This window comes from Camellia sinensis, chromosome 7, assembly GCF_055761805.1.
Source record: "Camellia sinensis isolate YWXY chromosome 7, ASM5576180v1, whole genome shotgun sequence".
Lineage (NCBI taxonomy): Eukaryota > Viridiplantae > Streptophyta > Magnoliopsida > Ericales > Theaceae > Camellia > Camellia sinensis.
This window is the reverse complement of record NC_138967.1, coordinates 180,865,808-180,889,700: the sequence shown is the minus strand read 5'-3', so window position 1 is coordinate 180,889,700 and position 23,893 is coordinate 180,865,808. Positions and strand designations below refer to the sequence as shown.

The following is a 23,893-nucleotide window of genomic DNA, read 5'->3' as shown; positions in this document are numbered from 1 at the left end:
AATATACATATCGGGAATTATAATTTTAAAATTCATAATTACAAAATCTATATATATATTAGTGTTTACCTTGTTGTAGGACAATATTATCATTCATCACCCTTGTGATTTCTGAAACATCCTCATGTATCTGAACACCCTCAGATATCGAGAACATAACAATTACTTTATTTGGATTGACATGAATAAAATAATTCGTATAAAATCATTACTTTTTTGAAATTATTATAAGAATATTGTCAAATAAATCATAATTGTAAAATTAATATAAATAATATTTCTTACCTTCTTCTTCAGATATGGGAGGCATGACTATTGCATCATATAATTTTCATAAAAAAATATAAACAACATAACTATTAGCATTCATTATGAAAGTAGCAGATATTAGTATTTGCAAATAATTATATAAAAGAATCATAATTAGAAAATATTATTACTAGAGGTTTTTACCATTTAGAACATTAATATTGTTTATCAATGTGGTGACTCTTGAAACATTTTGGTAGAAGTGAACACACTCTGATGTGGAAGACATAACAACTCCTATATTTTAAATTGCAGCAAAAAAAATATATTTAATACAGAAACTAGTAAGAAATCTATATATATGAAATTAATAATACTTCAGAGCTTACTTGTGATGTTCTGAACATTGGTTCTATAATGTAATTGTTTGTCATGTAGAACACATGCTCTTAATCGACATGTTTCTTTTTGAAATTGTTTCAATTTATCTTAGAATATGGGATCATCATGATCAGTCTGGCGTGAAATGAGTAATTTTCTTTTTTGAGATAGTCGATTGATTTTAGTGGTAACTATATCACGTTCCATCCTGTAAAAACACAGAGATTGTGACAACGCAAACACAGTGTGTTTGGTTTGAGTTTTTTGGATTAAGTTTTTTGAAAACTGAGTTTTTTGATTTTCATATTCTTTTGTTTTTAGTGAATATTTCTTAAATTTTAAACATTTTTTTTTTACTTTTTTAGATGCACCTTAGTTAGATGTATCTAAAAAGTAAAAAATTTGTGAAAAAATATTTTAAAAAATTAATAAATACATAGAAATACAAAAAATGTACTGAATTTTTGTATTTTTTATTTTTGGTATTTAGTGAATTTTTAAAAGATTTTTTTTACAATTTTTTTACTTTTTAGGTGTATTTTTGTTAGGTGTGTCTCAAAAGTAAAAAAAAATGCTTAAAATATTTAAAAAATTCAATAAAAATAAAAAAACACAGAAAATAAGAAAGCAGAATTTTCTAAAAAGTGTTTTCTAAAAAATGAAAACAAGCAAGCTAATCAAAATGGACTGTAAAAAAACACAATCAATTAAAAAAATCACCATGTGATCAAAACATAATGTAAAATCACTTTTTTGTTCGTAGTAATAATAATAATAATAATAATAATAATAATAATAATAATAATAATAAGGTAATGAAGTCAATTGGTAGTTAAAAAACACAATCATAAATTTTTTTTCTCAAAATACACAGTGAGTTAAAAACCCAATTACAAATTAAGTCAATTGATAGTTAAATTGACAGTTAAAAAACACATAATCAATTATTTTTTTCAAAAAACACGGTGAGTTAAAAATCCAATTACAATTTTTTTTTCAAGATGAAATATAATCTAATCATCATTGATAGTAATGAATACAATCCATTTTTGTTTCAAAAAACACAGAGATTGTCACAACCCAAACAATTTTTTTTTTTCTCATCATGTGATTGAAATTAGGAGTGCAACTCGGGCGGGTTCGGTCGGGTTGGGGGTCTGCCCAAGCCCGACCCGAATTGTATTTGGCACTGCCCAAGCCCGCCCAAGCCCGACCATGAACCCGAGCATTGTTGCCCAAGCCCGGCCCAAGCTTTGTATTTTGAACTCGGGTTGTCCGAATTGCCCGAATTGCCCGAGTTCAAAAACCTGTAGGTAGATCTAAGGGTAGACATAAAAGATGCTAATCTAATGGTAGAAAACTAACCAAAAAAAAATAAAAAATAAAAATTAAGACTAACTCTTTTACTTAATAGAAGACTAACCAAAAAAAAATAAAATAAAATAAAAATTAAGACTAACTCTTTTACTTAATTTATATATATTACATAATTTATTAAATTATATATATATTATATATTATATATTATATAATTTATTAAATTATATATATATATATATTATATTATATATTATAATTTATATAATATATTAAATTGAATTCGGGTTCGGGTTGCTCGGGTTGGCCATTGGTTCTGCCCAAGCCCGGCCCGAATTGCAATTCGGGCATCAAAAATCTGCCCAAGCCCGTCCAGATTACAAGATATAGTTGCCCAAGCCCTAAAAAAACTCGGGCTGGGCTCGGGTTGCTCGGGTTGAGCCCGCCCGAGTTGCACCCCTAATTGAAATGGAGTGTAAAAAAATACAATTAGTTAAAAAATGTGATCAAAACGGAGTGTAAAAAAACACAATAACATTTTTGCTCATAATGATAATAACAATAATAAAAGCAATGACGACAGTTGATAGTTAAAAAACACAATCTTTTTTTTTTTTTTTTAAAACATAGTGAGTTAAAAAACCAAATTATAAATTTTTTTTTGCAAGACAAAAAAGAAAAAAAAAATTAATTCATATTTAAAAAACACAATCAGTAACAATCATTTATTTTTCAAAAAAAAAAAAAAAACAGCGAGTTAAAAAAATCAATTACAAATTTTTTTTTTCTTTTTAGAATACAATCTTTTCATCATATTAATAATGGATACTTTATGTGAACCTAATACAATCCTTTTTTTTTTTTTTCAAAAAACACAATGAGTTAAAAATCAAATCACAAATTAAGTCAATTAATAGTTAAAAAACACAATCAATTTTTTTTCAAAAAACAAAGTCAGTTAAAAAAATTAATTACAATTTTCATCATCAATAATGGGTACTTCATGTGAACCTAATGAATACAATTTTTTTTTTTCAAAAAATACAATGAGCTAAAAATCAAATCACAAATTAAGTCAATTGATAGTTAAAAAACACAATCAAAATTTTTTTTTCAAAAAAAAAACATAGTGAGTTAAAAAAATCAATTTCATTTTTTTTTTCAAAATACAATATGTGAACCTAATTAATACAATCTATCCACCCCCCCCCCCCAAAAAAAAAAAACAACAAAAACAATGAGTTAAAAATTAAATCACAAATTAAGTCAATTGATAATTAAAAAATACAATTATTTTTTTTATAAAAAAAACACAATGAGTTAAAAAAATCAATTACAATTTTTTTTTTTTCAAAATACAATCTAATCATCATCAATAATGGGTACTTTATGTGAACCTAATGAATACAATCCATTTTTTTTTTTTCAAAAAACACATTGAGTTAAAAATTAAATCACAAATTAAGTCAATTGATAATTAAAAAACATAATAAAATTTCAAAAAACACAGTGAGCTAAAAAATGAAATTATAAATTTTTTTGCTAGACAAAATACAAATTACAATTTTTTTATTTTTTATTTTTTTTGGGGGTGTAGATATGCCGAACACTTGGAAAGAATAGTTGAGTATTTGGGCTTAGTTGTTTTACAATTGTTATGCTATCTTTATGACTGTTCATATTTATCTAACTACAATAACATTTTTCTCATAATAAAAAAATAAATGAAAAAAAAAATCATTGAAAAATAAATAAAATGATTACTTATAGGCTTTGAAACTTTCTTTTTGTGACAGTGTCAAATCACAAATTAAGTCAATTGATAGTTAAAAAACACAATAATTTTTTTTCAAAAAATACAGTGAGTTAAAAAAATAAATTAATTTTTTTTTTTTCAAAATACAATCTAATATCATCACCAATAATGGATACTTTATGTGAACCTAATGAATGCAATCCATTTTTTTTTCTCAAAAAAATCAAATCACAAATTAAGTTAATTGATAATTAAAAAATATAATTTTTTTTTTCAAAAAACATAGTGAGTTAAAAAATCAAATTATAATTTTTTTTTTTTGCTCAACAAAATACAAATCACAATTTATTTTATTTTATTTTATTTTATTTTTTGGTGTAGATATGCTGAACACTTGGAAAGAATGGTTGAGTATTTGGGTTTAAGTTAGTTGTTTTACAGTTGTTATGCTATCTTTGTGACTATTCATGCTTATCTAACTACAATCACATTTTTGTCGTAGTAAAATAAATAAATAAATAAATAAATAAAAAGAACCATTGAAAAATAAATAAAAAGATTACTTACAGGTTTTGAAACTTTCTCTTTGTGATTGTTCATGTTTATCTAACTATAGTCACATTTTTCTCATAATAAAAAAAAAAAATGAAAAAAAAAAGAACCATTGAAAAATAAATGAAAAGATTACTTACAGCTTTTGAAACTTTCTCTTCATCTTGATTTGTCCTGACTTGATTTGTCCTTCTAATATAAAAAAATAAGTGAAAAATTATGTATTATAGATAGATAAATGTGTTGTCGGTAAAATGGAAAAGGCTGCAATAGGTATGGAAGAAGTTGAAAAGACTGTGTATGAGAGAAGTCAATAAGTGTTGAGGTTTTTTTTTTTTTGTTGTAAATCAAAAAATTAGAAAATTAAGATTGAGATATCAAAACTTATTTTCCTTATATAATATATAAATAGATTAGTTTGTTTTGTATTTACTGACTAATTTAGCCAAAAATAGTTCATGGTAAACTAGGCCTAATGATATATGTATATGAAAAATATTTGAGTCTCATAAATGTTTCACAATTCAATCCATATTTATGTAATTTGACAAGTGTCAATTTTTTATTAGTCAAACACTTAATGATACGAGATTCATCACTCTACTCACATCATTGTGGATGTATTTGTAGATATAAAATGTGAGTTTTTAGTATAATTGCATATATATATATATATATATATTTGGGGGGTGAGTAAAAATTTGTAGATATAAAAATTTATGTTAACCTGTTGTAGATACTGCCATAGTGGGTGTTTGAGGTTAGTTAGTTAGTTAGTTAGTTAGTTTTTTTTTTTTTTTTTTCTTGATTTATTTTGGTTTTTAGTGAATTTTTTTTTAAAAAATATTTTACTCCAACGAGATGAATCAAAAAAATTTTAAAAATTTAAATTTTCTAAAAGATCAAGAAAAGTGAAAAAATAAGTAAAAAAATACTGAATTTTTTTGGTTTCTTTTTCAAAAACAAATTTGGAACTTCAAAAAGAAATTGCATTTTAGATTCATTCACACATACGGACCGGAAAAATGAAATTTTTTGACATAATGAAAAAAATATATTAAACACGAAAAAATTCAAAAAAAAAAATGTGGCTTATTACTAACTTCTTTACCTTGCATTTGAGCCTCATGTTGCTGACTTAGAGCATCTCCAACGATAGTAGGCATTTTACCTATCTAAATATTACTATAAAGTATATATTTTATTTTGCCTATCAACTATTTTATGTTTTTACTCCAACCATGCTCTTTATTTTAGCTATTTATCCAAATACTATTAATTTTATAGAATGACACGTCAATAACATAGATGGAGGGAAATGATCATAATGATTGAATACATTTTGCTTAGTGTTGAAGGCTAGCTACATGTAGCTAGTGAATATGAGTTGAGCCAAAATGCCTAATCATATGCCTAGTGCATTGGAATTGAAAAAAGTGAATCACACTAAGCATTTTAACTAACAAGTATTATATGCCTATGCTTTCATTGTTATTGCAGTAAAATTGTAGTGACATTAATTCTGATTCTGACCGATAATTTTATGCATTGTTAAAACCTTCGAATGCACTTTGGTAAGAGAGGAGAGAGAAAGGAAAGGGCTTTTAGTAATTTCACAGAATCTTCCCAGATTTCACTGCAGGAAATTCGACATTTAGCGGCGTTTTTTAAACGCCGCTACAAGGGTAAAACAACGCCACTAATTCTTTTTGTGATGCTTATTACCAAACGTCGAAAATGCAGCCGTCGCTATAGCCTTATGATGCTTAAAAAACACTGTTAAATTACAATCGGCAGCGTTTCAAAAACGCCGTCGTAGATGTCTTCAGATGTCTTCATATTTTAAAAATCTAACCGTTAGTGGTATAGTGACATTTGAAAATGCCGTTCTAGATTTTTTTTTCTTTTTTTTTTTTTGGAAATTATGCTAATTCTATGTGATTGAACAAAAAATATACCTATAATAAAAGTAAAAAATAGCAATAATATGGATAAAAAATTGCTACTATTTCAATATATTGACTAAATGTAGACAAACATTGCATAATTATTCTAAATCAAAATAAGGCAACAAACTTGTCAAATGACAATTCAACAAGCAGATTATTATAAATTTCAACAGAACTACCACATAAATTTCCATTCAACAAACAAACTACCATAGGAATATCATAATCATCTGTGTGTTATAGGACAGATTTGGAGCCTCCTGGAAGGGAATTCAAATTTTGCATGGTCAGGAAACTGAATTCCACAGATTCAATATGACCTGATTGTGCCCCTAGAAAACTTGACATGCTATCATACTTGACATCAACTCCAAGGAGTTCATTTTCTCCCGGCTAAAGATTAAAAAAAAAAATGATGTCAAGCATTAACAAGTAACTTGAATAACCCAATTTTTGTCACTTGTTGTGGGACTAAATTATAAGGATAAAAGTTAATCTCAAAAAAAAAAAAAAAAAAAAATACAAAAGATTGCTATCAGTTCATCACATTATGCACTATGACTTCAAATTAAAAAAAGCAATGTTAAAGTATCGTAAAAATCCAGATTAAAATTACATGTATACAGCAAACCAAGCAATGAAGGAACACGTAATGCTTTGCACAATATTGATACTTGTACCTATATGAGAGCATACCAAAGGTGGGAAAAACAACCTGCAGATTTTGTATGTTATTTCAACTAGAGAGTGAATGAGAAAAAGACAGGAGATAGCACCGATAGTAATGATGTATTATACTCAACACAACACTATCATTATACACATATCTCAATTCACAACAAATGAAGCAGAATGGCATAGCATCCATGCTCGAAACGACTGAACAAGGTTTTCCCTGTACAAGACTGAACAAAGAATATAGTATCAATGATAAACTTCAGCAAAAATTTAAAGAAATGATTTAGGAAGATTTTCCTCTATTTATATGTTAAAAAATTCGAAGAACAATCCTGAATACATGTTTACAAGTAATGACATTGAATATATAGCAGAAATACAATTGCAGGCCTACAAAATCAGTATATTTAAATATTATATGATAATTTTTGTATGATAATTTACTAGGGATCACAGGCCTACGAAATCAGTCCACATTGGTTGGATTCCTCCTACACGTGGAAAGTACAAACTTAACATGGGCAAGGTATACAGCTAAAGTGTAACGATCCAAATTTTAAAAACATTTTAATTATATTTACTGATTCATTATTACTTCTTTAGTATATTTAAACTTGTTATTTTGCATTAGAATTGACTATTTTGAACATTGAGGAGTTAAACATCAACCAGGAGTGGTTCTTGTTTAAACTTGATCAAAACCCCAAAATTCAGATAGTGTAAACACCTTTCACTATTTTGATCATATCTCTTTTTATAGTTGGAATTTTGATGTGAGCTCCATTTTGGTCAATAATGAAATTGAGTACCCAATTAGATATTCATGGGCATGTGGTGAACATAATAAATAGGTTCAGGCATATTTCAAAACAATTATACATTGGTTACTACTAGGCTTAGTACCCAAGTAGACATTCAGGGGCAACCAAGCTCAACCCATTTAAGTTTACAAAGATTTAAGATATTGATCACTGAAGCTACTCATCCACCCAAGTAACTAGCATCAACTGAAATTTGAAGGATGCATACAAACTTTTACCGTCACATACTTGAAGTGATTCATTACTTGAAGTGATGTTGGAAATAGAAATCCAAGTAAGCACATAAATATGTGTACTCACATGCTCATACTAACCCACATAAAACAGAGTAACATTAGCAGGCCACTGAAAATGAAGGATATATTTGTGCATAAAGCATAAAGTTATGTTTAATTACAAGTCCAAAAGTACCCGAGTGTTGCGTAGTTGAGGGAAAAAACAAACAAAAATCAAAGCTACAGTAAAGAGCAGAATAAAAACAGCATGAAATCGTGACATATTACCCTGTATGTCATTAATAATCACCTAGTGATGTCTATTGTAGACTTTTAGTCATAGCATGATTACATTAAATTTTCTTTTGGAAATTATGCTCGTTATTTGTAGAATCATTATGCTATTGGGGAACATTTTTTCCAAAAGAGAAGTCAAGACTGTTAGGTTTTATTATTGGCAATCCCGATTGACAATGATTTCTTTAAGTAGTTGGATTTCTTCCAAAACTAGGATTACTTTTGGATTTTCTAAATAGTTAGTTTTCTCCCAAAACTATTTAATTCCTTCAGATCTTCTTTTTGGTTCTTAAGGTTTATATCTGGGGATATTTTGTTAGTTTTCTTTGATGTTTTATTGAGTATTCAACTCATGGTTTAAAGAGAGTACATCAAAGGTTTTGTTTGCTATACACAAGAGAGAGAGAGTTGTTCTTCGGTGGATTCTGAAGAACTCGAGCTTGAAGCTTCGGTGGATTCTGGAGTGGCTCATCGAAAAGACAATTCCGAGGTGAAGACCGGGTTGGAAGAGGCACATAGAGGTTGGTTCAATTAGGCGTGGATTCGCTAAGTAATTGAGAGTATACCTGCGTAATTCCTTTAAATCTTCTTAGTGAATTGTTTTGTGGCTGTTGCCCGTGGTTTTGTAATCACAGTTGGAGGTGTCCAATTGTGGTTTTTCCACGTTAAAATCGTTGTGTTGATTTGTCTTGATTGTTTGATTGGGATTGTTATATACTGCTTAAAATTGTTACATAATCACAAATCAATATCTAGAGGATTTCTAGATTTTTCAAAGACATTCATGACCACATGGCCATTGAGTTTTAGTAATGAGAATCTGTAAATATATTAATTTGTAAGCTTGGAAGCATTCTATCATTCATTATTCATAATCTTTTTATCTATTACTCATTGGAAGTATTGATTTCCATATTTATTTGTATGTAGACAGTAAGTTCCTTTTACAGTTGCATCTTTCACTCTTATTTCCTGCTTAAAGCCCCTAATCTTGTAACTGGAATAAGTACAAAAGATTCACAAACTAAACTCCTAAAAATTAGCTACATTAAACTTTGCAACCCTAACAACAATGCCATTAAGAAAATTATAATATGTCCATACATCAGAATTGGGACCAAAATCAGATCAGCATAGGAAAAAAAAGGCTAATATTGTTGATGCTAATTTAGGGTTTAAAACAGGGTAATAAAAAAACAGAGAGTGAAAAATAAAGAACGCTGATTGAAAAATCAGTTCTGGTGATCTGGGAAAAAATAAATGAGGTGTAAAACACTGATTGATCAATACAAACTGATAAATAAAAAACAGAGATTAACTTCTTCAAAAAATTGATTGAAAACCTTAGGAGAATAATCGATTGGAAGGAAGAACTTGAGAGAGAGAGAGAGAGAGAGAGAGAGAACTTGAGATTTACTGAAGTGAGGGTGCTCACCTTAGTAGATGATGGTGCTCACTCTCCTTGGATGAATCTGAGATTGAATAACCGAGCTTTGAAATCGAGAGATTACTTCGAAATCGCCGAATGAATCTGTGATTGAATCACCGAGCTGAAGAAGGTTGAACTTCGAAATCACCTTCAATTGATCAATAGATCTTCAATCAATCTGATCTAAGAATGATAAAGTAGATGAAATCTAGCATACCTGAATCGAATGATTCCATAAGTAAGTATCATCTTCAATCGAACTTGAATGTGCGAAGATAGAGATGAGACTGATCAACACTTACCATGAAGAAAGGCCTGCGAACTTGAACTCGAACACGAACTCGAGACGGCACATTACGATATGCGAATCTACCATCTACGAATACTTGTATACTTTAGAAGCGAGAGAAACGAAGGGTTTTGAAGCGAGAGAGAGTGAAATCAAGGGTTTAGAGAGAGAGAGAGAGAGAAGAATAGGCTATTTAAGTATACAAAAAAAAGAGAAAAGTTAGAGATCATGAAAATTTTGCCATGAAAATGATCATGAAAAATTTATGATCCTTGGATTACCTTGACTACTGTGTGGTACTTTATTCTAAGTGTAATCCAAAGGTCACGAAATTTTCATAATTATTTTTATAAAAGGTTTTTCATGATACCTAGCATTGCTGCAAAAAAAAAAAATAAATAAATTTGAAGGCGTTTAAAAATGCCTTCTGAAGTTAAAACGGTGCGGTATTAGTCAATTTGAAGGCGTTTAAAAATGCCTTCTGAAGTTAAAACGGTGCGGTATTAGTTAATAAGAATGCGACGTTTAAGAAACGTCGTTAAATATTGGAAACAGAGGCATTTTTTTAAACGCCATCAAATTAATGCCGTTAAATCTTACTTTTCTTGTAGTGTTTTTGTAATTATTTTGCATCATTCAATTGTAATTAGTTTTTATTCTGGTCTATTTGCAATTATTTTGTGAACTTTCCAATTATTAGTAATTTTTCTTTTTAAAAATTACATTCTATTTACCCTAAGAAAACAACTCCTCACACCACTTGTCTCCGTTTCTTTGAACTTGTATAATTTCCGTGTTATATTGTGTGTTCTACAACAATTCTGGTGAAGAGTTTCTGCTGTTTTGTACAATTGGTGATGGATAGATCAATGGGTTTCCCTCCAAGTACTCATGGCTTGTAACCCATTATCTTCAGTTAGTGTTAATGGATTGGTTTTATGGTTTTATGGTTTTATTTTGTAAATTGGGCTTTCGAGTCTTTGATGCTTTGTATATAATTGAGTGGCTTTAGATTCTTGTGTGATTAGCTTTTGAGAGAAGCTTCCACTTTTATGCCTATTGTTATCTTGGTACAAGGCAGTGGCAAGAGAGATTAGACAGAACACGAGGGAAGTTGCTACTAGGGTAAAAAATGGTATGTTAAAATTTTCAATAGTTGGCATTCGCGCTATTTGTTTGTTGACCTAACAGTTGGCTGATGAAGGATGGAAATTGTAATGTGACTGGAAAACATAGGGAGGGTGATGTAATTTCCAGAATGATAGGGTACTAATGTATTAGTAAGATACCACAGGGGAGGTCAGTTTAATTTACCCTATCCATAATAGACTTCTAATACTTCTCTCTCTCTCTCTCTCTCTTAACATAAAAGGTGAAGAAATTCAGTGTAATACTCTTGGTGAAATACTTATAGTAAGCCCCTTTCAAAATTTGGGTTTGTTAAATCAATAGGATCAAAGGATGCTCCTTTTTATCTCATGCGTAATCCTGAGCGAGCCCCTAATTGAAGCTGCTCATGATGAGATGTCCAAACATCTATGCTAATGAAGAAGTTGGCAGTGCTAACAAACTCTGAACATGTTGGGTGTGTTTGGTTTGTGTATGTAGAGTAGTTTTTAAGATAAAAAGTACGAAAACTTGTTTAGTTTGCCTTTTTTTAGAAATGGTTTTGGAAAATTGTTTTGGAGAGAGGGTTTTAAAAAAAGTGATTGATTTGATGTGTACGAGACAGAAAGTGATTTTGGAAAGTAGATAACCAAACAAAATTTTGAGATTTTTTTTGGAAAAATTTGTTTGATTTGATTACTATTGAAAATTTATTTGTAGAGAATTTTTCCCAAAATTTTTTTTGAAAAACAAACCAAGCAAGGCCATTATTTTCCTCTAGTAGTATGCATGAATGGTCTTCTTCACCGGAGAGGCTACGTTATTCCCATGCTAGACTATGAAAGAGGGGTCGGACTGGTTTGCATTTTATTTACTATCTTGCTTGCCCTGTCTTATGAAATTTCAAATGCCTTGCTTTCCTCAAAATGTCCAAATCGACTGCAAATTTAGTCATCTGAATTTATACTCTGTTTGAATTGAGAGATGAGAACATAAAAGAAACGACCAGAGAAACGAAAAGAAATGTTTCTAGTTTCTCACATTCTTGTTTGGATGGAGAGGTTTGGTAAGAAAAGAAAAGAAATGGTGAGAATAGGAAACCCATGTAAGAAAAGAAAAGAAATGGTGAGAATAGGAAATCCATTCACATGTTTGGATGGTTAAGTAGGTGAGAAATGGTGAAAAATGATGAGAGATGGTAAGAAAAGAATTCTCACCAAACCTATATTTTGTTTCTCACCGGTGGTGAGATTTTATGAGAAAGAAATGGGAAATTCTATTTCCACCACCCTAATAAACTCAGGGCAAATCTTTTCTCAATACACATCTCTATTAATTTAATTATTAAGTAATTATCTCAACCCACATCCTTAAAATTGCAAATAAATCCTTCACTCATATGTACACACACTTTACCCTCAAAATACACACACTTTAATTTATCCCAATTTACAATTCTACTTCCACCCACTTTCGTGAAGACCAAAGTGACCCCAATTTACATTTCTACTTGAAACAAGAAGGAAGAAGAAGAAGTTCAAACAGGAAACCAAAAAAAAAAATCTGCACTTTCCTCACCTCCATTGAAGATTTCAAGAGCTCCATTGAATATCTACTAAACACTGTTGAAAACCTTGTTTAAGGTAAGAAATCTTTCAATTTTATTATTACATTTATCATTTTGTTATTAGATTGACAATTTTCGGATCTCTCTTCACTCCATTGGCATGAAAGTATGTTTTTTCCGTAGTTGGAAGTGTTGTGTAGATCTCGGCACTGGGTTTCCGAATATGTGTGTTTCATTCGGCACTTGATTACCGAATATTATGTATAATTTCGTCCAATAAATTCTGAAAAAAATACATAACTTCAAAGTTTGACTTCCGAATCTATTCTATATTTTCGGTGATCTTATTCCGAATAAATACAATAATTTCGGCACTTAATTGTTGAAATATTTTTGTAAGTGCGATTCTGAAGTGCCGAATGGGTTTTTTTTTTTTTTTTTTTGATATAGAAACAGGTTACATAGGCCACCAATATTTGTTTTACTCTAGGTTCTTTTCCAACAATTTTATTTTATGGGTATGTTTGTGTATTTTTTTTTCCCCCCAAATTGAATGCATAACAATAAAAACAAAAAACTGTATAGTATTGGTATTTTCACATGATATTGTTAGCTTAGTAGTTGGGTCTTCATAAATTTTGTTAGCTATATAGCTGAACAAAACAATTGCATTATATAGAGTATTAAAAGCTTGAGTTAATTTCACATCATTTAAATTGTGAATTTAATGGTGTGGTCTATAACTGCGTATTAGATTTCATTAAGGTGGCATGGTTAGGCTACTTATTACCCACATTGATGTGATCCTTTTATGGGAGTGCTTATTATGTTTCATTATATTGGGTTGATAAGAACAACTTTTCTTATGCAGATGGATGTCGGTCCTAGTGAACGTCGATCAATAACAGCTTCGAATAGAAGACTAGGTGAATTAGAGAGACGTGGACGTGGACATGGACGTGCTCGAGTGCATGATGATGACATGCACATTGCCATGGATGATGATCCTATACATGGTGCACCAGTTATGGATGATATTGCTATGGATGATGACCCTACTGGTGATGATGCTGACATTGTTGATGAAGATATCCTTACTCAGCCATTTCCAGGAGGTCCAACTGATCCATCAATCCTTAAAAGTTTTAAAAGTCATGTTGCCGCAGCTATTTGGAATGGTGCTGATGAAAGGGGGGCCTTAAATTGTCATAATCACTCATCTAAGATTCGTTCATGGCCGTGGTGGAAACAAGGAAACAATGCTACATTTGTAAACATTGTGGAGATGTCAGGACTTGCACAATTAGCTCGTTGCACGTGCTGCTTTGTCAATAAAATTGTAGTGTCTAGTTTTGTTGAGAAATGGCAACCGGAGACAAACACCTTCCATTTGACTGTTGGAGAGATGACTATCACATTGGACGATGTCGCCACTATCCTAGGGCTTCCCATTGTAGGCAAATCTATTAGTGTGCGTAAGTTGTCAGAAAGGCGGGCCATTGCATTAGTAGTTAATACGTTGCAAATTGATGAGCAAGACATCAGCCATGAGATATGTAGTGCTGGAGGCAATTCAGTGAGGCTTGAGTGGTTGAGGGCACACTTTCATAATGTCACAGACAATGATTTAATGGAAAGAATTGCATGTGCAGGTAGAGCATACTTGCTATTTTTGTTGGGTTGTACACTTTTCAGTGACAAGACTTGTACTAGGGTCCCCGTTGTTTATTTGAGTTTGTTATCTGATTTGACGACTATATCTTCATATGCTTGGGATGCTGCTGCATTGGCATACTTATATAGACAGTTGGGGTACGCTAGCAGGTCCAGCGTGAAACAAATAGCCAGTTACATGACACTGCTTGAGGGATGGATTTATGAGCACTTTCGTGGATTCCGACCACACTTGAATATGAATTACACTCGAGAGATGCCACATGTTTACTGTTGGACTTCTCGGAGAGAGTGTAGTGAAGAGACACAGTTACAAGCTTTTCGAGAGGAGCTTGATAGGATGGGTGTACATGATGTAAGTTGAAAAGTCCTTCAAAATTTGAAACTCTATATCATACAAAATTTACAGTTGTCATATCTTACAATTTTTATTGTTTGTAGGTTATTTGGAACCCGTACCAGAGTTGCAAAGATGTCTATCAATGTCATCCAGTTACGTTCTACCACGGTTGACTAAAGTGTTTGGAAGTAGTTAAGCCATATCACCCTGATAGAGTGTTGAGACAGTTTGGCAGAGTGCAGACAATCCCTAATCCACCATTTGGCCCTATGCGTGCTTCTTGAGGAGCCACAGCTCCACGCTACAATGTTATGTATGCATACTTGGACATCATTTGGGAGGCATGGGACAACCATGTGTTATCTGATCGGAGGAGGAGTACACCGGTACGGCAACCTTAGGATTGTGTTCCTGGTTACATGGATTGATACCAAACCATTACCCATATGTACGTACAAAACCCAGCGCGTCGTTCTCAAGTGGATCTGAATATCCATCATTATCATTATCCTAGCCAAGACGCACAGGTATCTTTTTTTTCATTTAGATTGCAAATTATTTATGTAAACTGTTTCAAGTTTGCACATAATGGTATATTTGTTCTCGTAATACAGCGTATGTCACAGATACATCAGATTACTCATCCTTTCATTCAGGCTGGCTATGAGGACAGTGTTCAACATCCTGATAGGCTTTACTGCGCGATTGATGCAATCGAACAACTTCTTCAAGATCAGCACATTAGTGAAGCTGCGCCCAGCACATCCACTCAGGGTCGGTCTGCACCCAGCTCTTCCACTGCATATCGTTTTGGAGCACATTACACTCGCCGGTCACGTAGTTAATAGTAGTTCATAATGTTAGCACAAGTAGTTTCTGATGATGTTGGTAGATGTATAAGGAGACAAATATTATTATTATCTTCGAATTATGTATGTTTTGGATTATGTACAAGCACACATGTCATTTGTGATGGTGTGGATGGATTGAACTACTATTTAGTATATATATATATATATATATATTTTACATGTTTAATCTTATTACTTTTTAACAGCAATTGCACTTGGTTAATATTATTTTCATTACGTTTTGTGTTCAGACAATGTAAAAATAATATGACATCCATTCCATAAATTAGAGAACTATAACGCATATAATATTCTATTTTTTAAAACAAAACTGACCATTACAAAATCCAATGGCAAAATCCTATCTACCTCGTTACTCTATTCTAGTAAATCATAAAAACTAATGTCTTAACCCTCTCATTACTACTTTGTAATACCTCAATCTATGTCAACTACATCAAATGTCTCTCGAGTAGCTACATTAGGTCCTATGTTGTCTTTAAATTTTTGAACGCGGCTAACATATGCATTCTCCCATTCTGACGCACAAGGGTGATGGTGAACTTTCCAAAGCACAACAATGGAAGGAACTAGATGACCAGCTTCCAAAAACACCTGCACGTACATCCAAAAAATTACATATCTTTACCAAATACATAAAATTTGCAATTACACAAATATTAGACAACAATATTTGGTTATTTTCATAACTTATACCTGCACAAAATGATTTCCATTGACAAATCCAATGGCAATCTCGCGACGATCAGCTAGGGTTACCGGCAGTGATCTCAAAGGTAAGAGAGTGAGACACTGTTGCAATGACAAGTGGTACAAGACTACATTATAAAATGATGCAATAAGATGCCCCATGTCAGGCATAGTCATTCAACGATCAAAGCCTGGGCTATTTTCAAAATATGAAAGGATGTGTATCAGCTCCTTAACCATCTCATGCGACCCATATAGTACGACGTATTCATCTCTGTGATTATTCAATTCAAGTAGCAGATCACGCCTAACTTGCACCCAGTCATTCTCTCTAAGACCAAGTAAACCTGCAATAACTAAATCCACAATTCCCATCACCATCTACATCCTTCATCAACTTTAAGAATGGTATTAACATAGGCGGGAAGTCAGCAGCATATGCACTCGGTAAACTTGTTATTGTACGATATGTCTTTGTCTTCACATTCCGCTTCTTCTCATGCACTTTTGAAGCTCTCTTTTTCTTTGACTGACTGGAAGCTAATGTGCTCTGGCTATTATGCTCATCGTCAACCAACTCAATAGCATACGGGTCACAACGACAAGATATATCAATTTTCTTATGTCCTCGACGTGGATTAGGTTTCACATCGGGCTCAATAAGAAAAGTGCTTGCTGGATTTGCAATTTTCCTCAACTTCTTCAACATATCCAATTGCGTGGCAATATTAGACTCTTCGAACCGCTTTAAAATCAACTCAAGTTCTGGGATACAAGTCAATTCCAACTTCTGTTCCTTCGGATTATGCACACATATAGTAAGGCGCGTCCAATGTACATGTATGCTACTGAGTGGAATAGGACGGCCTTGTCTCGTGTAATCTGCAATCTCGTGAGAACAAGGTAAACCATGTGTGCGCCTAAGAACACATCCACATGTTGCAACATCAATTCCAACTGAATTTGCTCTCTTACTCTCTGCTAACACGTACTCCAATGCACAAATAGACACATTACCCCAGAGCTCTTTGAATTGAGAAGGTTTGAATTGATGTTGTACAGTTGTCAAACTCTTCTCGAATGATACTTTAACTTGAATGTGCTGCAACTCAAGTAGACAATGTATTTTTTCAAATGAAACCTCAAATGTTGTTTGACTTGAACCTAATTGCCTCTTCAATCTAGCATGAGCACTCTCAACCCTGTTCATATGGATGTAAACCAAAATAGTCAAGCATAATAATTAAAAATAACAATATGATTTATAATAAATTTAAAAAAAAAAGAAACAAATCTTACCGATTGGTTGTAACATTACCAAAATGCATACACATGTCTGTATGTACCGCAATGAATTTTTCTTGATACGGATTCAACCAACTCACAGTAACATATTTGATTGCCTCCGAATAGTTACTAAAATCCTTATGTAGTGTTGCAAGGTGATCATTGTATTCCTCTTCAGTCGATGACAATATCAAATAGTTCCATGCAGTGTTAAACTTGTCCCATTTTTCTTTTGTCTTAAACATTTTCTTGCATTTTGTCAATACATTCTTATTAATATGCCAACGACATAACAAATGTCAAGCATTCAGAAAGGTGTTGTCAATGGCATTCATCAAAGCAAGCTCTCTATCTGTGACAATGACTTCAGGTAAAACACTGTCGTCCATAAGATCACACAATGTTTGTAACGCCCATGCATAATTATCAACCCGCTCAGTTTGCAAGTATGCGATAGCCACGAAGAATTTCATATGAGTTGATGTTACTCCCACAATTTCAAGAAGAGGAAGCCGATATCTATTCGTCTTATATGTGCAATCTATAATCAACACACAAGGGAATGTACGAAGCAAATCCAAACTCACTGGATGTGCCCAAAACAAGTCCGTGATAGTCATAGAGCTTTCCTCACATCGATGACGCTCAATGTACTTATGTTTCGCTAATTCACACAGCAGTTGTTGCATCTGGGATCTACCAGTTTTCTGTAGAACCCTACATCGATGTCGTACATTGTAAACTATCTTCATTGTGCTCATATTAAGGGCATCCCTATGTTTGAGTGTAATGAGTATCTCTTTTGGTCTTACTAGGCTCTTTGACATATCAACTAATAGCGACTTTTCATTAGTTGACAATCTCCCTGCATATGAATGTCCTTGGAGATGCTCAGCAGCTGGATGATTATGCAACCTGCAAATTACATTCAATGTCCATTCATCGTTTGTTTTCAACTTGAATGCCTTCAAATCAAATGGACATTCACACTTCTTCGTACCAGTTTGTCTCAATAAGTTTTTTGGGCCATCTTTCAACTTTTTACGCAATCTATACTTCCCACTCCGCTCACAAGCAAGATAAATTCTTCGTTTCTTATGACCGCCACCATAGTCCGACGTCCTTATAATAATAACAAAGCCATTTATCCTTCCAATGTCTCGTACCCAAGTGAGCAATTCATCTTTGTTGTCGAAAACCTATATACGATGTCACATAACTTTCATAATAACAAACTAAACAAACTAACTAATACAAATTTATGAACTTACAAATTTTATGTTAAAAATTACTTGTTTAGCTGTAAAATGACTAGTACAATCCACCATAATATTTGATTGAACCTCAGGTTCTTCAGTGCATGCCATCTGAAGAGGAGGGGGAAAATTTTAATTCAGTTCTACAGAGCCGAAATAAATTAAAAAATTCGGCCATAAAAAATGAAAATAATAACAAACTTCGGTATTCTAGGACCGAAAATATTAATTTTGTTCGGAACTCTACAACCGAAATAAATTAAAAAAATCGTAATTCTAGTGACGAACTATTCATATTATTTTGGTATTTGATTACCGAATTAATTTAACAAATTCGGCACTGCGTTTCTGACTAGAAAACGCAAAAAAAAAAAAAAAAAAAAAAAAACAATACTACACGATTTTACCTTTTCAATGCTGATTTTGCTGTCACCATTGCTTGAGTTTGAACTATCATAGGTTCGCAACTCTTCCATATCAAAATCAAATAAAAATTGTTGAACTAATAATTAAATGATATTAATAATTGAATATAAACTTAAAGATTAAAGCAATATAGGAGATGTTTTGTTTGCAAATAACAGAGAGGAGTACAGAGTGTGTAAGAAGCAAAGTGACTGCAAAAGAAAAATTAGGGTTTAATTTTTTTGTTTCAAAAAGTGTATATTGAGATATTTTTATTTCTAAAAGATGTGTATAGAGAATTTGTATATATAATATTAGGAGTGTTGATCAATGGCTATTATAGTAATTTTTAATTAGGATATAATTGTCATTAATCTAATTTTTCATTAAGTGTGTTCACTGAGTTTATTAGGTTGGTGGAAATAGAATTTCCCGAAAGAAATTGGGTTTAATGAAAGTTTTCTAAAATACCAAAATTACCCTTATAAAAAAACATAACTTGTTAATATGGAAGGTTATATTGGTAAAATGAAATACACCACTTTGTTTTCTTTTCTCTTGTTTACTTTATCCAAACAAGATAGGTGAGAAACTACATTATCTTCTCTTTTATTTATCCAAACATAATGGTGATAAACCATAATCATTTATTTTATTTTCTCACCTTGGTGAGAAATCACAATCATTTCTTTTCTCATCTCACGATCCAAACGGAGTAATAATCATCATAGTTACTCCGTTTGGATCATGAGGTGAGAAAAGAAATGATTTTGATTTTTGTTTGATTTGGCTTTCTCACTATTTCTTTTTGTTTCTCACCTTATTAATCGTCCAAACAAGTAATGAGAAATCTCATTCTCTTCATTTCTTTTCTTTCCTCACTAAACCCCTCAATCCAAATGGAGTGCGAATTTGGTTTGGACTATTCTGATGATCATGACTGATTGTTCATACTCCATGGGATTCCATTCCAACCCTTTGGACCACTAATTGACACGAAGTTTTAGAAGGCTCCAAAAAAGAAAAAAAACTGTCTGCTCTCCAATTTGATGTCTAATAGAGAGATTAATAAAGGTTTGTTGTGCTGATAGTGGTATCAGGTTCTGCTATCTGTATGCTTATCCTATAGATATATATATAAAATAATTAATAATAATAATAAATAAAAATAAAGAAAGAAAGAAAAAAAAAAAAAAAAAAATTGATAAAAAAAAGAGGGCGACAGAAGATGAAAATGACAACTTCTAAAGTTGGCATTGAGAGGGATAACTTGATATGTGTTTGAAACTTGTTCAGTTTCTGTGATAACAGCTTCGTCAAGCCCCATCAGAGAAGAGATCAGGCCATTTACCCAATCAAAAACGGACACATACTGGTCCATGAATTTTATTATCAAAGATTCCCAATATCTGGTTGTTCCAAGTTCCACCTGGAAAGTACATTTAGAATTTAAGGTAAGATGCTTTTCTACATATTGAACCAATGAGGGGGAAAGGAAGACTTATTGCAAATAATGACACAGTGAGGGGGAAAAGAAGACTTACTGCAAATATTGAGCCAATGAGGGGGAAAGGAAGACGATTCAAATTAGCATTACTGACTCTGGAATTCCATGTCTTCTTAGTTGACTCCAAGTCCAACTGAAATGTCTTAAATAGAGAAAAGTCCAACTGAATAGTAACTGTGCTGCAAGAGTTCCTGAATGTTAATTTATAAATTGAATAAATAATGGCAAAACGGATGAACTCCATGAATTTGGACATTAGACCATCAATGGACGGCCTCAAACTTTCTTTTTGTTCACCTCTTTATTTTCCATCTTAATAATGTCCAGTGCAGTAGACTTAATAACTAAAACCCAGTTCATTACAGGCAGCCAGACCGTAGTTTCATCTGGAGGGCGAACTATTTTTATCATGAGAAAATGATGGGGGTTGAATGAATCTCACTTTCCAATCGTTTTGAGCTAATGTTTATATTTATAAAATTTTTAAAAATAAAAAATAAAACTCATTTGATTTCTATTGTTATTGTAAATTTTATAAATATTGAAAAGTTGGTTAATTTTTTTCGTTTATTATTGTTATTATTATTATTATTATTATTATTATTATTATTCATCTTTTCTCTCACGCTTTCCAATAACCGCCAAACGGTCACATCACCAACGATCTTATTTGTCAATCACATGCTGCTGACACTAACTACCTTCAGCAGATAAGTTATTGGTTGATTCAGGAACAACTCTTTATGCTCTCCATATGTATTGTGATTGATAGAAGAAGTGAGACTCATAATTTTATGTTAAGTGATTGGGGAACATGAGAGGGTATGAAGTTTGTGATTAACCTAAAATATGACTACATGATACCCTAAGACCAACTAATAATTTTTCCCTTCAACCACCACCCTGAAACTAATCACCATTTTCAACCATTGACAACCATTTTTTGCCATTGACAACCATTTTTTGCCACCACTAGCACCTCCCACGACCACTTATTTTTTTTTTACCTTTTTCTTTAAATAAAATTTTAAAATATTTGTGTATCAAATATATTTTTTGTATTTATTTTTATTTAATCTTTTTTGTAAATTAAAAATAGTATATTGTAACTGTTATCAAATCACACCTTAATATAAAAATTAAGGGGAAAATTCAATTCAATATATACTTTTAGAAAAAAAAAATTAAATGATAAAATTTATCCACATTAATAATTAAAGTTATAATTTTTTTTATGAATCTGTAATAATATTTTTTTATAAATAAAAATAAGAATTATTATTATTTTAAATAAATTATAAATACATTATTGAGATATGTTTAAAATCCGAATTGCCCCTTATGCTTTGAAAAATTACAAATATCCCATTGTTAGAAATTTTTTATTTAATAAAATTAATAAAAAAATAAAATTTCTACTTATTTTTCTATACAATAATAAAATTATCTGAATTAATAATTAAAATAAAATTTTGATATCATTAAAAATTATTAATTGACTTGATGATTTATAATAAAACAAGTTATTTGTTATGAAATTAAAAACTTTAAAAAGTGAGATATATTTTCCAGAATTACGTAGTGTAATTCATATTTTAAATAAATTTTAAGTGTAGTTATAATTTACCCTTACTTATTTTGTTTATATTTTGGCAGCTTATTTTGCCCTGAGAAGAGTGATCAGATGGCATGAAACCGCTTATTGGATTTTAATTATGAGTCGTAGAGGGTATAAATTGTTCGATTTAGTTGGTATTTAGGGCATATTTAGGCCAAGTTTGGCATCCTCCAAAAAATCCAAAAAGTCAAAAAGTCATTATCCTATTTAAGTCACATCATCTTATTTAAGTCACATCACCTCTCTAACACATCACTTCAAACCCAACCCAAACCCAACCCATATTTCATAAAAAGTCAAAAAGTGCACTTATTTAGTCTTCCCAAACTTGGCCTTAGTAACAAAATTAATCATTCTTGTTTTTATGGTTGAGAAATCGATTATATATGAGAAACTGAGACAGACAATATGTTACAGTTCGATTTTATCAATTTGATATAGAAGATAAATTTACATATAATTTTAAAGGTTTTATAGTAGATCATAAAATTTTACATTAAAAATAAATGAAAAAAAGATATGAAAATTACTCTATAAATAATCTTCTTCCTAATTTTTATCATAAAAGTATATTATATTAATTACTTATCATGCTCAAATAATTATAACATAAAAACATTAAATATAATATTTAATCGGTTAAATTTGTTGGAATATAAAAATTTCAAAATCTAAAATAAATAATAAAAAAAACCCAAAATTGGAATTTCGGCCGGTTGGATCGGTCGGTTCGGTTCTTGAAAGGTCTCCACACTCCTTTTCTCGCCAGTTTCTCAACAACCAAACGGAAAGGAATATAATTTAAGTCAAAATGTAGACTGACAGAACAGACATTATGCAAATCACAGAAATTGGAAGCTTCAATTCCTCAATTACGGTTTGCGATTCTTTTCTTTAACTCTCAAATTGAATATTCATAATTGCTTATGACTGTGTTTACATTTATGTATGTATATGTGTATATATATATATAAACGATGTATATACTCTCTCTCTCTCTCTTAAAATTTCTGGTAAGCTGTTGTAGATATTGCTAATGAGCCTCAGTCATCATAGCTCTCCATTTAACTTGCATTTGAGCCCAATGTTGCTGATTTACTCTGCTTTCATTGTCATTGAAGTAAAATTGTGGTGACATTGATTCTAACAGATAATTTTATGCATTGTTAAAACTTTCAAATGCATTTTGGTAAGAGAGGAAGAGAAGAGAGGAGAGAGAAAGGAGAGGGCTTTTAGTAATTTCATAAAATCTTTCCAAATTTTGTAATGGGTGATTCTACTTACACCACTATTTAACCTTTTTACACACTCTATCTCATCACACCACTAAAAAAAATGTAATTCTCAATACACCCCCAATATATTATCAAAACTAACCTTAAATTAACTATTTCATCTCTTTACGCCACTAATGTTTGTAACAGTGTTAAACAATTTACATTATTCTGGTGTTATGCTGCTTGAAAAAATAGATCTCTCTAGCATTTTGTTGCTATACATTTACAGAGTCACTTTCTTCCAAACAATGATTTTTTAATTTGTGGTGGGCCTGTTCGGTAATACAATGCTAATTAATTTGAATTACTCTAGTGTCATGTTACCGGATAATATTTTTTTTTCCTAGCATTTTATTGCCC

At 31.2% G+C, this 23,893-nt stretch overlaps 2 protein-coding genes and 1 long non-coding RNA gene across 4 annotated transcripts in view; 1 reads left to right on the top strand and 2 right to left on the bottom strand.

Annotated features, from left to right (window-relative positions):
- Nucleotides 1-6,245: 6,245 nt before the first annotated feature.
- On the bottom strand, nucleotides 6,246-10,086 carry LOC145794864 (uncharacterized). 2 transcript variants are annotated; one of them, XR_014334825.1, is made up of 2 exons: nucleotides 9,651-10,086; nucleotides 6,246-7,109 (listed from the first exon to the last, which is right to left on the bottom strand). It is a non-coding gene; the product is annotated as an uncharacterized LOC145794864 (long non-coding RNA). The 2 variants fall into 2 exon arrangements; XR_014334826.1 differs by having other exon boundaries at nucleotides 6,246-6,919.
- Nucleotides 10,087-16,514: 6,428 nt separating this feature from the next.
- LOC145796347 (uncharacterized) lies at nucleotides 16,515-17,715 on the bottom strand. The gene is made up of 2 exons (XM_082881430.1): nucleotides 17,483-17,715; nucleotides 16,515-17,385 (listed from the first exon to the last, which is right to left on the bottom strand). The coding sequence occupies exons 1-2, from the start codon at nucleotides 17,713-17,715 to the stop codon at nucleotides 16,515-16,517; spliced, it is 1,104 nt and encodes a 367-aa protein (XP_082737556.1).
- Nucleotides 17,716-22,993: 5,278 nt separating this feature from the next.
- The window catches only part of LOC114312275 (G-type lectin S-receptor-like serine/threonine-protein kinase At4g27290), a 40,143-nt gene continuing 39,243 nt past the window's right edge, over nucleotides 22,994-23,893 (top strand). Inside the window, exon 1 of the mRNA XM_082880019.1 lies at nucleotides 22,994-23,133. The gene's annotated coding sequence lies outside the window, so the exon portion shown is untranslated. The remainder of the gene's footprint in view (nucleotides 23,134-23,893) is intronic.